Source organism: Panthera onca, chromosome E1, assembly GCF_046562875.1.
Source record: "Panthera onca isolate mPanOnc1 chromosome E1, mPanOnc1 haplotype 2, whole genome shotgun sequence".
Lineage (NCBI taxonomy): Eukaryota > Metazoa > Chordata > Mammalia > Carnivora > Felidae > Panthera > Panthera onca.
In genome coordinates, this window is record NC_138352.1 from 14,697,101 (window position 1) to 14,709,471 (window position 12,371).

Sequence of the window (12,371 nt, forward strand, 5' to 3'; positions counted from 1 at the left end):
ACCGCCCAGCCCTCCGCCCAGCCCCTCCCGCCCGGGGCCTGCGGACTACGTGGGGGTGCAGCTACCCAGAGGAGCCACCAAACCCGCCCCCTAGTGTCCGGCTCTCAGTAGGACAACCCCACAGTCAGAGGGCGCTTTCCCCACTGTCCCTGCAGACCCAGGCGACCCTGCGGGGCCGGGAGGACCACGTCCCGTGTGCAGACTATCAGGGCCCATAGGCTCGCCACCTCACTGCTGACAAGCGGCACACAGGCCATCTGATCAGTGACGCCCAGCCGGGTGGGAACACAGGGCAGGCGACCGGAGGGTCAGCTGGCAAATCCCTGAGGAGGGCCCAGCCGTGCTGGGGGAGCCCCGGGGGGTCACGGCCACCGCCAGGGGTCCAGAAACCAGACAGTGGGGGCCTGCACGCTGCAGGGACCCATGTCTGCCGAGGGCCGCTCAGAGCAGGTGCAGGGCTGTCTGGGGGGGAAGGGGCCCTGGGGGCATCGTGCAGGAGGACACGCCGGTGAGGTAAGCGGGACTCGGGAAACTGGCTCAACTCAGCAGGACAGGCGGCTGGGCCCGCCCCAGACCCGGCAGCCACCCTCCTAGTGACCTGGAGCCCCCCTCCCCCCTGCAGGTGCCTCTGCCCCGGAGAGCCCACCTCCGGGGGAACATACGGGAGGGTGAGGAGGGGTCCCCAGCTCAGCAAAGCCTCCTCTGTGGGGAGGCTGAGCCCTCCTAAACATCCTGGACAGACGCTCGGGGCGGAGGGGCTGGAGGGCCAGGCAGCGGGGACTCACCATGGGGCAGAACTCCATCACCAGCAGGTAGGGGGTCACCTCCGCGCACTGCGCCAGGCACTGAAGCAGATTGCTGTGCTGCAGGGCCCTGCGGGAGCCAACAGGCTGCCCCCCTGACTCGAACTCAGGGCAGGAGGGGGCGGGCGGGCGGGGAAGGGGGCTGGCTCTGCAGGGGTGGGGGAGGAGCAGGGACAGCACAGAGCTCGGCTTTGTCCACGGGGGCCCGGCGCCCCGCGCCCCCAGCCCCCCCCTCCCCGCCCCAGCCGGCCCCGGGGGCCGCCCACCTGTAGGGCTGAGCCTCCTCTAGGAACTGCGTCTGCTCCTGCACGCTGGCGCTGGCCTTCAACTCCTTCACCACCACCTGGGTGCTGCTGATGCCCGAGTTCACCTCCCCCAGGAACACCTGTGGGGGCGGGCGTCACCGCGGCCCCCCGGGCTCCGCCTCCAGTCCCTGCTCTTCCTCTCTCCCCTTGAACCCGAGCCCGGAAGCCTCGTTACGCTCATCTGCAAAAGGGCTTCTGGGCCCCTCCTGGGTGGACCCTCCCAGCTGAAACGTTTGCTCTTGGTGGTCACCCCAAGCCCCCCAGCTGTCCTCAGCTCTCTGGGGGTCTGCAGGGAGGAAGAGGGACCTGTTGCTGCCCCACCCGGGCTGGGGATCAGGGAGAAGCCAGGACTGAGACGCTGCCCCCCCACCCCCGCCTCTCAGAAGTACCTCCCGGCATCTGACAGCAGGGCTCCGCCCCCCCCCCCCCCCGGGAGGGGACCCCAGGGCTGGGGTGGCTCCCAGGAGAAGCAGGCCTCCACCCTGCCCCTCTGCCTGCCAGGGGAGAGAGGGGCCCACGGGGTCAGCCCCTCTCCCCCACCCCACCCCAGGGTCAGCAACTCACCTTCCCGAACCAGCCGTGGCCAACCTCCTCCAGGTACAAGAGGCTGTGACGGCCCAGGTCTGTGGACTTGAGCAGCTGCACTATAACAGGGTGGGGGTGGGGGTGGGGGGCTCAGGGACCCCAGCTCAGGCTGTCACTGCCCCGATCTTCCCTCACCCGGCGGCCCCTTCAGGGGTTGTCCACTTGGCCTTTTCTGGGGAGCTGCCCTGAGACCCCCAGAGCCGGGGCTGCAGCCGGGGGCCGCCACCAAGAACAGGGTGCCTGCCTCCCAGGGGAGCTGCAGACCTCCAAGTCACGTCCGGGCATCTTTCTCCTGGGTCTGCAAAGGCTGTGCCCCTAGGCCACCGGGACGAGCCAGGCTGAAGACAGCAGGGCCTGGAGCCAGGACGGGCGCACAGGCAATGCCAGGCAGGCAGTGTGGCCGGGGCCCAGCCCGTGGGGAGGAGGGCCCCGGAGCAGCCCGTCCCCTCACCCCTGCCACAGGCTGGCATTCCAGCACCAGGCACGCCAAAGGCTCCTTTGTTGGGGTCTGCTTGGCACAGCCCTGCACGGAGCACACAGGGCCCATTCTCCTACAGGCTGTGCTGGGTGAGGTCAGTAGGGAGGAAGGGTCAGTGGGGGCCCCAGAGGAAGGGCCAGGGCTGCTGAACCCACTCGTGCCCTGCGCCCCAAGGGATTCCCCGAATTCTGCTCCCACGCCAGCTGTCCTGAGGGCCCAGGGGACAGGGCTGGGCCTGGGATGCCAGGAGAGCCTCGGGGGTGGGGGGCTGCTCCCGGGGAATATTGACCTTGATGCTGAGCAGAACTGAGGGTGGGGGTTGCACGGGCCCCGAGTCTCGGGGCTCCCAGGCCCCAGCCTGCGGGCTCCTCCACATTCTCCAGGTCCAGGTGATACCTGTTACTCAGGGTTTCAGCCCTTGACCCCGGCATCACCTGACGTCTCTCCCGTCCCCAGGGACAGGGAACCCTACAGAACTACACGTGAGCTACAGAAACGGAGAAAGCCGGCGGCGGCCGCTCGCTCCTACGCCCCGGCCCCCCACCCTCAGGGACGGTCCCCTGAGGGGTGGGAGAAGCCAAGTCTCAAAGATTCTTCAAGGTCCCCGACACTGCTTGCAGGTGACAGGCCCAGGCTGGCGGGGGGGCTTGCAGGTGACAGGCCCAGGCATGGGGGGGAAGGGAGTGTCCCCTGGGATGACCCTTGGCTCCCCCACCAGTTACAGTGTCCAGGGTCAGCACAGGCTCAGAGGGCCCCACGGTCACCCAGGAAGGTCGGGGGGGCCTCCTACAGCAGGGTGTCTACCTTCAGGGTTTTATGGGGTGTTGATTCGGGCCAGTCAACAGATGTGCACATGCCTTGGAGCCCCAGGCCCTGGCTCCTGCCTGACTCCGGCTCGGGGGGTGGGGGTGGTGATACCCATGGAACCCTGGGCCCTCGGGCTGAGGACCCAGACCAGTGCCTTGGGGGCCCGCAGCCCTTGATGAAGTCTGGGCTTCAGGGTCACGGGCCTGGGAAGGTGTGGAACAGAGCGGGTGGGGTGGGCCAGCTCATGACCACAGCGACAGGCTGTCCCCTTCCCCCCCCACCCCCACCCCGGGGCCTGACAGCCTTCCCAAGGTGCCCCTGGAGGAGCTGGGGTGGGCACCGGCCCTGCCTAGGAGGCTCCAGGGAGACGACCTGAGATCAGGCTGCCATGGAACCGAATGAAGCCAGGGACCGTCTCCCACCCCAGGCTCCAGACACACCTGGGGGCTTCCACAGGGACGGCCTCCAGCAGGCGGGTTCAAAGCCCAGCTTGGATGCTGACCTATAACCTCGCAAGCTCGGGCCCACATCGGCCCTGTGGGTGGTCACCCCGGTGGGGAGACCCCAGGGTGGGGAACAAACAGGAGGCCAGGCAAGGAAGCTACTATGGGAGGAGGCCCCTGCCTGCACCTGCCCCACCCCCAAGGCCTGAGTAAAAGGCCCATTCACAGCCCCGCCCACAGAGGGAGCCCCAAAGAGCCCCTCCTCCCCGAGTGGGTGGGCCCCACCCACTGGGCACAATGGGGCCCATGTGCCCGCGTGGCCAGCCGGAGCTGAGGGGGTGGTCCGGGGTCAAGCGTCCAGGGACAGCAGAGGAGCCCCTCCTCCCTGCACACGGGCAGCCCCATCCCAGGACCAGGGCAACAGGTCCCTCGCCCCCGTGGCCACCCCTTCGCACAGCAGCCCCCAGATGGGGGAGCTGGCGGGCAGGCTGACCCAGGCCTGCCCGTGGCGCCCCCGGTCCCAGCAGAAGGGGGCACACGCCAGCCCTTTGCCACCCCCGCCCGGGTGGGGGGGGGGGTGGGGGGGACACCGGCCGCTGAGGCCCGAGTCGCACCTTCTGCACACCAGCTGGGCCTGCTGGGGGGCTCACTCACCTGAGCGCCCTGGCTGCTTGGCCATGGGCAGGGAGACCTCGGTGAGTGGCAGGACATACACGTCTGGCCCGTTCGGAGCCCCCGAGGCAGGGGAGCCCTGTGCCGAGAAGCCTGCTGCGTACTCTTCCCCCTGGGCATTCTCAAACTCCTGCAGCGGTAGGTGGGTGCCAGGCTCGCGGGGAGCGCCAGGACTCCGGGGACGAGGGCAGGGCAGGGCAGGGGAGGGGACGGTCACAGGGCACGGGACAGGCTCAGAAAGGACCGAGCTGTCACCTCTTCTGGACCTGGGGGTGCAGCAGGCTGGGGGGCCTGACCTAGAGTTGGGGCACCTGCCGGCTGCCCCTTGTACCCCTCCTCTCGCTCCTCAGGGCAGAGGACACGCGGCCCTCCGAGCCCCTCCCCCTCCAGGGGACCAGGGACACCAGCTGCCCAGAGGGCCAGAGGGCTGCTGTTTGTGTTGGTTGGTTGGCTGGTTGTGAGGAAAACCAGCCTCCCAAGGCCAGAGTCTCAAGCCTGGGGGGCCATGAGCCCCAGGGCAGCAGCGCCTGGCCCAGCCCGGTCCACCCCGACCAGCGACCAGCGACCAGCGATCGGGGGGGGGGCGGCGGTGGGGCCAGAGACAGGAGACCGAGAGGCCGAGGCCAGCTGCCCCTGCCCATCCAGTCAGCACCCCCTCCTCTGTCTGCCACCCCTCCCCACTGCAGCCCGAGCCCCGCCCAGCCTGTGAACTCAACCTCAAGGTTAGGGCTGGAGAGTGGGGACAGGACGGGGATGGGGGGGGGGGAACCTCACCACCCCCCCACCCACCCCCGCCCCAGTGGAGGGGCATCTAAGTGCCCCTACCCCTTCCAGACAAAGAGCCTTCCTGAGTGCCCAGAGCAGGGAGCCCACCCCCACCTCCACCCCCAGGCCAGGCACCCTGCCACCTTCCTCAGCCGTCCCCCTGGACCTTGACCCAGGTGGGCCTTTACCCGCTCCCAGGGCTCCTTAAGAGCCTGGCCTGGGCAGCCCGGGGCTGGGCCCCACCTGGCTGGCTGCTATTTTGAAATGCCGCTGCTGCACCTCTCTGTGGGGAAGACCCCTCCCCCCAGGTCCAGAGCACATTCCAGAGGAGAGCCAAAGTCTCAGAAATCCAGAGCCTGATGCAAAACAACTCCTACTGAAACAATAGCAGCTCTCCTCCCTGGAGCCCACAACCGGACTGCCCAGGTGGGGAAACTGAGGCCTGGAGGGCCCCACCCATATGGACAGGCAGCTGGACTCGGAGCCAGGGGGCCTAGGTTTCTCCCTCAGTGCTGCGTGACCCCAGGACCCTCCTTTCCCCTGGTCTCTGTGTTCTCAGCTTCCAGGGGTGACTGGAGACCCCCCTGCTGGTGTCCCTGTGGGCCAGCCCCTGTCCTGGCCCAGAGAGGACAGAACATTGGGGGCAGGGGGAAGGGGCTGGTGCCTGCGACGACCCCCCCTGCCCAGGGCCCTCAAGACCACCCTCGGGGCCCTGGGATGCTGCAGCTGTAGGCCCACACACCCCACCGGGGCCTGGCCCAGCCCATACCTGATGGTGCTGCCCGACAGCCCGCTGGATGGTTCCGGCACAGCGGGCAATCAAGTAGGACAGTGTGAGCATCGCTGCCCGGCCCCTTCTCCCAGCAAGCTCCACGGGGGTGCCCAGCCCTGGGCCCCCAGAGACCAGGCAGGAGCCCCCGGTGTAGGCGGGCCCTCCCACCAACACGTACTGGGGCTGGAATGTTCTGGGCACCATGTTCTCCAGGAGGTGAGGAGGGCAAGGGTAGGAGGGGCCGAGGCTGGCCCTTGTTTGGGGCCTTGTTCTCACAGTACCCTGAGGAGGGGCTGACCTATACAAGGCTCCCCCGCCCCCCACCCCCCATGACCTCACGGCTCTGGCCCCAGGATCCTGCCTGGCCCAGATGCTGGGTGCCCGCAGGTCAGGGAGACCGTCGAGCCAGGGCAGGGTGCAAGGAGCCACAGCCCTGCCACGGAGGCACTGAGGGGCCTGGAAGGGTGGCCTCTGTAACAGGCAAGTTCCTCGTCCTCACCAGGCAGGTGGGCAGCTCCTGCGGGCCCCCACTCCGTGACATGCCATACCAGAGGGGGGGGGGCGCTATTTCTCTAAAACGGGGTGTGGGCCACTTGGTGTGGACACTGATGGGTGCCACAGGACGGCCCCTCCCCTCCCCAACTCGCCAGGCCCAGGAATCCGACCTCCAGCCCAGGGCAGGGGGTGAATGACCACAGCCCAGCCCGCTATTTGCTAAGTTGGCAGGAACTCGACCCATGTGGGCGGGGTGGGGGGGGCAGCAGGGAGCCTCTGCTTGGGGTTCTCAACTGCCAGCTTCTCCCCCTGGTCCTCCCCGCTCAGAGCTGCAACCAGACATGGCGGGGTGGGGGGGACAGCTCTCCAGGGGGTACCCCTCAGTCATCATCCTCAGGAGGGGGCCCCAGAATTCAGCCCAGGACCCTTGGGAATTTAACTCTGGGGAGCGGCCGTAGTGAAGACGGGGCCGTGCGTTTAGCTGAGGCTCCGTGAGTAGCAACGACCACTACCTCTGTGCACGGTCACCCTGATTTCTGGCTCCGGCACACGATCCCCACCTTGTGGGGTAGAAGATGCCCCAGGTCCGGCTGGCAAGGTGGTTTTGGTGCAGGGAAAGCGTGTCTGGGTGGCTTTGGTTTCCTGTTGTCGGTTCGAATGAGCAGGAACTTGAGGACCGCTGGGCCAAGAGCCCTCCTCCTCCACTGGGGAGTCAGGGGCGTCTGGGGAAGCGAGCCCCCTCCCACACCGGCTCAGGAGCCCCCCGTGAGCCCTTGCAAGGCCCATCCTCACTGTCCCAGAGTGCCCAACCCATGTGCGGCACTGAGTGGCCTGGCCCTGAGCTGGGACATGCCCACACAGAGGGGGTCCAAAATGGGGGAGACAGTGGGCTGGCCTCCACGGCCCTCCTGTAGGCAGCCCCCCAGGGGAGGGAGGCTCAGTGCCGAGTGGGCACAAGAGAGCCCAACCCTTGGGATCCCGTCCGCATCCCCTTGGGCCCCCGGCCCTCACCTTGAACCCGATGCCACCCTTCTTACAGCACAGACAGGCCAGCATGAGGGCAATGACAGTGAAGAGCCCGGAGAAGGACACGGCCACCACAGCCAGGGAGGACGACCAGGAGAGCTCACTGAGGGGGGCGCCGTCTGCCGAGGAAGAGGGGGTCACAGGGCAGCCTCCAAGGCTCCGGTCCCCCGGGCTCACCCTGTCCCTCCAGGTGCACCCAGGGCCCAGCCAAGCCCCTGACTCCCCAGCCCGCCCTGACCCTTGCTCTGAGACCTGCCACCCACAGGCACAGCCGCGGGGCTCAGGGCAGAGCGGCCGCCGTGGCCCGGAGCCTGCAGTTCCGCGGACGGCCACTGGGTGCCGCTGCGGCCTCACTCAGAGAACACGGAGCCGGTAAAGCGGCTGGAGCCTTTCCCAGGTCCCAGCTGTGGGGGTTCACGGACGCCCCTCCACGAGGCCAGGGTCTCGGGGCTGTGGGAAACTGCCCTCCACGTCTCTTCCAGACCTTGGTCACCCCACCTCCCCTCTCCGGAGCCTGCCCCAGGGGCTGTCATGACCCCAAAGCTACGAGGACAGCACCCGCCAACACTGTGGGACCCCAAGGGCAGGGAGGGACCCTCAGGGCGCGCTGTGAGGGAGAGGTGTGGGGGCAGCCACGTGCCAGGCTCTGTGCCGCTGGGGGCCAGAGCCATGAGCCAGGCCCGTCTGGCCTCTGAGGCACAGGGACCCCACTGCCCCGAGAAGGTGGCGCTACAGCCGTGGGGCAGCAGAGTCCCCCCATGTGGCTTGGCCTTTCCAAGTCACCCTCTTGCTGAAGCGCCCAGTTTCTGTCCTGGGAACAGCAGTGACCCCTCGTTCTGCAGCACCTGGTCCACAAGGGCCCCCTCATGGCTAGCCCTCACCAGATGGGGAACCTGTTGTGCCAGGATAGCATCACGTGGCCCCCCCCCCCCAACACATACAGGTGGCCCCCAAGCCAGGGCTCTGAGCTACCCCCATCCCCCCCCCCCCCCCAAGCTCTGCTCATCTGGTGTCCACGGGCCAGCACGGCAGGGCCAGCCCGGGCGTCCCCCAGACAGAGGCGGGCACGGCAGGCCTGCCCCTCCTGTCCTGTCACACTGCACCCCCTTCCCCCAAAGACCTCTGTCTGTCCATCCCCGATTTGGCCCCTGGAGGTTTTCTGCCCCCAGTTCCTCTGCACACACCAAGCATCCCCACCCCTCAGCCCCCAGTGGCCGATCCCCCAACCCGCCACCCAGCCCAGCACACCTGGCATCCCGAGCCCATCAGTTCAGGTCAGATCCAGTCTCAGCAGGGCCTCGGGGGTCCCAAATGGTCACTGAGGTGACCCTCAGGCCTGACCCCGATGGACAGGAAGAAATGAAGGCTCCGTGAAAGTGAGGAGCCTGCCTAGGGTGGCAGAGCTGACCTCCGACTGACGTGCCCCTGTCCCCGTGCCTTCTGTGCCGACACAGGAACCCAAGCCAACGTGGCATCTGGGAGGGCTGCCTGGAGGCAGTGTGAGCCTGAGGGCCTGGAAAGATGGCGAGCACAGCCTGGACTCCCGCTCGGGTCTCCAAGCTCATTCCCCACACCCACACAGAAGATAGAGGGGCCCAGGGAGCAGGGGCCGGGCAGGGCCAGAGAGCCAGGAGGACGGGGCCACCGTGTCAGGGGAAACCGGCCGGGCCTGCACCAGGAGGAAACCTGCGTGGAGGGCAGCCACAGGCCGAGTCCCGGTGCCCCAGGGGTCCAAAGCGGACACCCTCCCAGGGCCTCTGCAGGCCAAGTCGGGTGTGTGTGTTGAAAGTCGTGCACTGGGCTCCAACACCTGATAGCACACGGCCCACAGGCGCTGGCCCGTGGCGTTTCCTCCCGGGGCTGGAGATCCCCGCACCCCCAGGGAGCAGCCAGAGCCCTCAAGGCCGCTCCCCTGCCATGGGGACCCACTGGGCACCCAGCACGCTCCTCTCCAGATGCCCCCACCTGCACACGCAATCCTGCACCTCCCTCTCCTGGCTGCTCCTGCAGCCCGGGGCAGGGCTTCCGGCCTGCTGGGTCCTTGAGGAAGACAGCAGGCACCGTGGTCCAACAGCCACCCACCCGGCAGGGCTGCACAGGCTGCTGCGGGGCACAACTACCTCAGGAGGCCCAGCTTCAGTCTCTGCCCTCAGCCTCCACCCTCAGCCTCCACCTTTAGCCTCCACCCTCAGCCTCCATCCTCAGCCTCCCCTCTGTGTGCAGAACTGGGGGCAGGGAGCAAGTTCACTGAAAACAGGGTTGGAACACTGCAGGGCCTGTGGGTGGCCGGAAGCACAGGTCGAACCGTGGGCCCAAACCCCTTGAGGGGCGGCTACAGCCTGGGGGCAGCTGTAGGAGGTGGGGGTGGGTAGGGGCGGGGGTGGTTCTAGAGGAAAACCCCAGGGGGGGCCTCCTAAAAGCAGCAGCTAGAGCCCTCCCTGCCACCTTCAGTGCCCTGCGGGCTGAGCAGGTCACAGTCGGGGCATAAAAGGGGCTTTTCTGTTGTCATTAAGGTCCTGCTGTAAGCACGTGAACCCACACTGAAGGGACCACAGAGTATGGCTCCTTCACGTGAAGACACGAGACGTCAAAGCCAACACGTCCAGGAAATGGACACGCCCGTGAGAAGGGACAGCAAAAGCTACCGCGCACACAGCAGGCACCGTGTCATCGCGGGCGCTGGCTCTGCTGACCAGAACCGGCCAGCATCCCGGCCACCCTGTCCCGGTCCCGCCTCTGCACATGCCCTCCTGCAGGGGCCGTTTATGGCACTGGACCGTCTTTTGCCAGTTACATATTTTTTTTAATGTTTGTTTATTTTTGATATAACGCGAGAGACAGAGTGCAAGCAGCGGAGGGGCAGACAGAGGGAGACACAGAATCCGAAGCAGGCTCCAGGCTCCGAGCTGTCAGCCCAGAGCCCGACGCGGGGCTCGAACCCACGAACCGCGAGACCATGACCCGAGCCGGAGTCGGACGCTCAACCAAATGAGCCACTCAGGCACCCCGCCAGTTACATTTAAGAAAACACTTCCATCCACTGCAGAAGCAACACAGAAAGTGAGGCAGAGACCCCAGGTCCTGTCACCGTCCACGGGTCAGCCTCCACCCTGCCCCGAACGGGACGCCTCCTCGATGGCCTGGTGGCCCGGGCACCACGTTCCAACGCGGCCGGGTCTTTCCCAGAGGAGGCACCGCGTTCTGGAAAACTGTACGGCCACGTTTAGGAGCAGTGCCTCACATTTATGGGGCACCTGCTGTGTACCGAGGTCTCCCAGGTTGCGAAGGGGACAGAGCATTTCTCGGGAGCTGGGCGGGAGAAGGGCAAGGCACAGGTCAGAACAGAACCAGGTGCCGGGCTGGGCTTCCCGTAAAAGGAAAATGTGACCTGTTTCTGCCATCAGGTGGGGACAGGTATCTGGGCGGGACTGTCACATGACCTAGATCACCGCCCCCACCACCAGTCGTCTGTCAGCGAGTCCTGTGACCCTAAGGGGGATGAAACTCTAACCTGGTGACAGAAGCTACAACAAGCAGAGAGAGGGGGTGGCCGTGTGTCTGTGGCTGATGACACGTGGAAAAGTGGTGATTGTCACCAGCACGCACGTGCTGCTGCGGGACGATGCGGGGAGCCAGGGCCGGAAGGGACAGCCCGGAGCCAGGCCGGCTGGCCAGAAGACCCCACACAGAACACAGGCGATGGCGGGATGGAGGGGCCGTGCAGGGGAAGAGCCACGTCCCCACACACCGCAGTAACTTCAAACTGACATCTGGAAGTCAAATCACAGCACCGGAGAAGAAAAGAGGGAGACACCAGGCTTCTTCGTGGAAAAGAATGTTTAAGCTAAGAGCAATGGAGGGAATCACAAAATATCGATGGGTTTCGCTCCATAAAAACGTATGTTCCATAAAAGCCCCAAATTCAAGGCGCATGGCAAACCAGGAAAAACGATTTACAGAACACCTGTCACAAGACTGGCAGCATTACTCTACAGGGCCCACCATCAGCGAAAAAAAAAAAAAAAAAATACGTTAAGACCCCATAACACAAACAAACAGACTAAGCAAAGCCCGCAAGGAAACGATCAGCCTCGTCCGTAATCAAAGGGGCGCAACTCGAAACACGAAGTCCGCTTCCGGCCTGAGCGAGTTCCCAGGACCCCCCGTCCTGGCTGAAGCCAGGGCACCGGAACCAGCCGCCAGGCTCCCCGTGCGAGAATCGGAGAATCAACTGGAAAGCGGTTCAGAGATGTGGGTGCAGCTCCTTGGGGACCGAGCTTCCCGTTGGCCAAGTGATTCCTTGTCTGGGAATTTATTTATTTTTTAATGTTGACTTATTTGGGTGGGAGGGGCAGACAGAGGGGGGGGGGACAGAAGATCCCAAGCAGGCTCCGCATTGTCAGCACAGAGCCCCGTGCGGGGCTCGAGCTCACGAACCGAGAGATCAGGACCTGAGCTGAAGTCAGACGCTCAACCGACTGAGCCACCGAGGCGCCCCCACCTCGTCTGGGAATTTCAACCAAGAGACTAACCCGGAGGGCGCACAAGTCCTGAATAAATGAACGGAGGAATGAGAGCGCTGACTCCGAAGACAGACACACGTCCCACGCATTCGCTACGGTGACGGTTCTCAGAATAACAAAAACGTCGCAAGAGTCCACCAGTGAGGAAGGATTGAACAAAACGGTGTATCTGCCAAGGAGCCAGAGAAAGTGAGTTGAAGAAGTTTTCAAAGTGGAAATCTCAACGTGACGCTACTCAGAAGAAGGAAGACAGGGGCGCCTGGGTGGCGCAGTCGGTTGAGCGTCCGACTTCAGCCAGGTCACGATCTCGCGGTCCGTGGGTTCGAGCCCCGCGTTGGGCTCTGGGCTGATGTCTCGGAGCCTGGAGCCTGTTTCCGATTCTGTGTCTCCCTCTCTCTCTGCCCCTCCCCCGTTCATGCTCTGTCTCTCTCTGTCCCAAAAATAAATAAATTAAAAAAAAAAAAAAAAAAAAAAAAAAAAAGAAGAAGGAAGACACACGAGGACACGTTTGGGCGCCGGGCAAGTGTCTGTCACGTGACTGTGCGGCCAAGGGGTCGTGGGGCCCCCCAGACCACGCGCGAGGTCTCCCGAGGGCCAACCGTCAACGGGCGTGGTTGAGTCTATGTCAGTCACACGTCGATAAGGTTGAAAGCAAGAGGCAAGACTGCTCCTAAATCCAGGTCACCGTTGTGTTAAA

The 12,371-nt window shown here is 65.3% G+C and overlaps 1 protein-coding gene across 10 annotated transcripts in view; it reads right to left on the reverse strand.

The window, feature by feature from the left end:
- Positions 1 to 12,371, reverse strand: part of AATK (apoptosis associated tyrosine kinase) — a 32,994-nt gene that overhangs the window by 9,011 nt on the left and 11,612 nt on the right. For 2 of the 10 annotated variants that reach the window (XM_078438018.2, XM_078438025.2), the window contains exons 2-6: positions 7,137 to 7,270; positions 4,076 to 4,223; positions 1,673 to 1,752; positions 1,070 to 1,188; positions 786 to 951 (exon numbers count right to left, since the gene is read on the reverse strand). In XM_078438018.2, coding sequence (XP_078294144.2) covers positions 786 to 951; positions 1,070 to 1,188; positions 1,673 to 1,752; positions 4,076 to 4,223; positions 7,137 to 7,270 — 647 coding nt within the window. The other 8 variants (XM_078438023.2, XM_078438024.2, XM_078438022.2 and 5 more) reach the window with 7 other exon arrangements.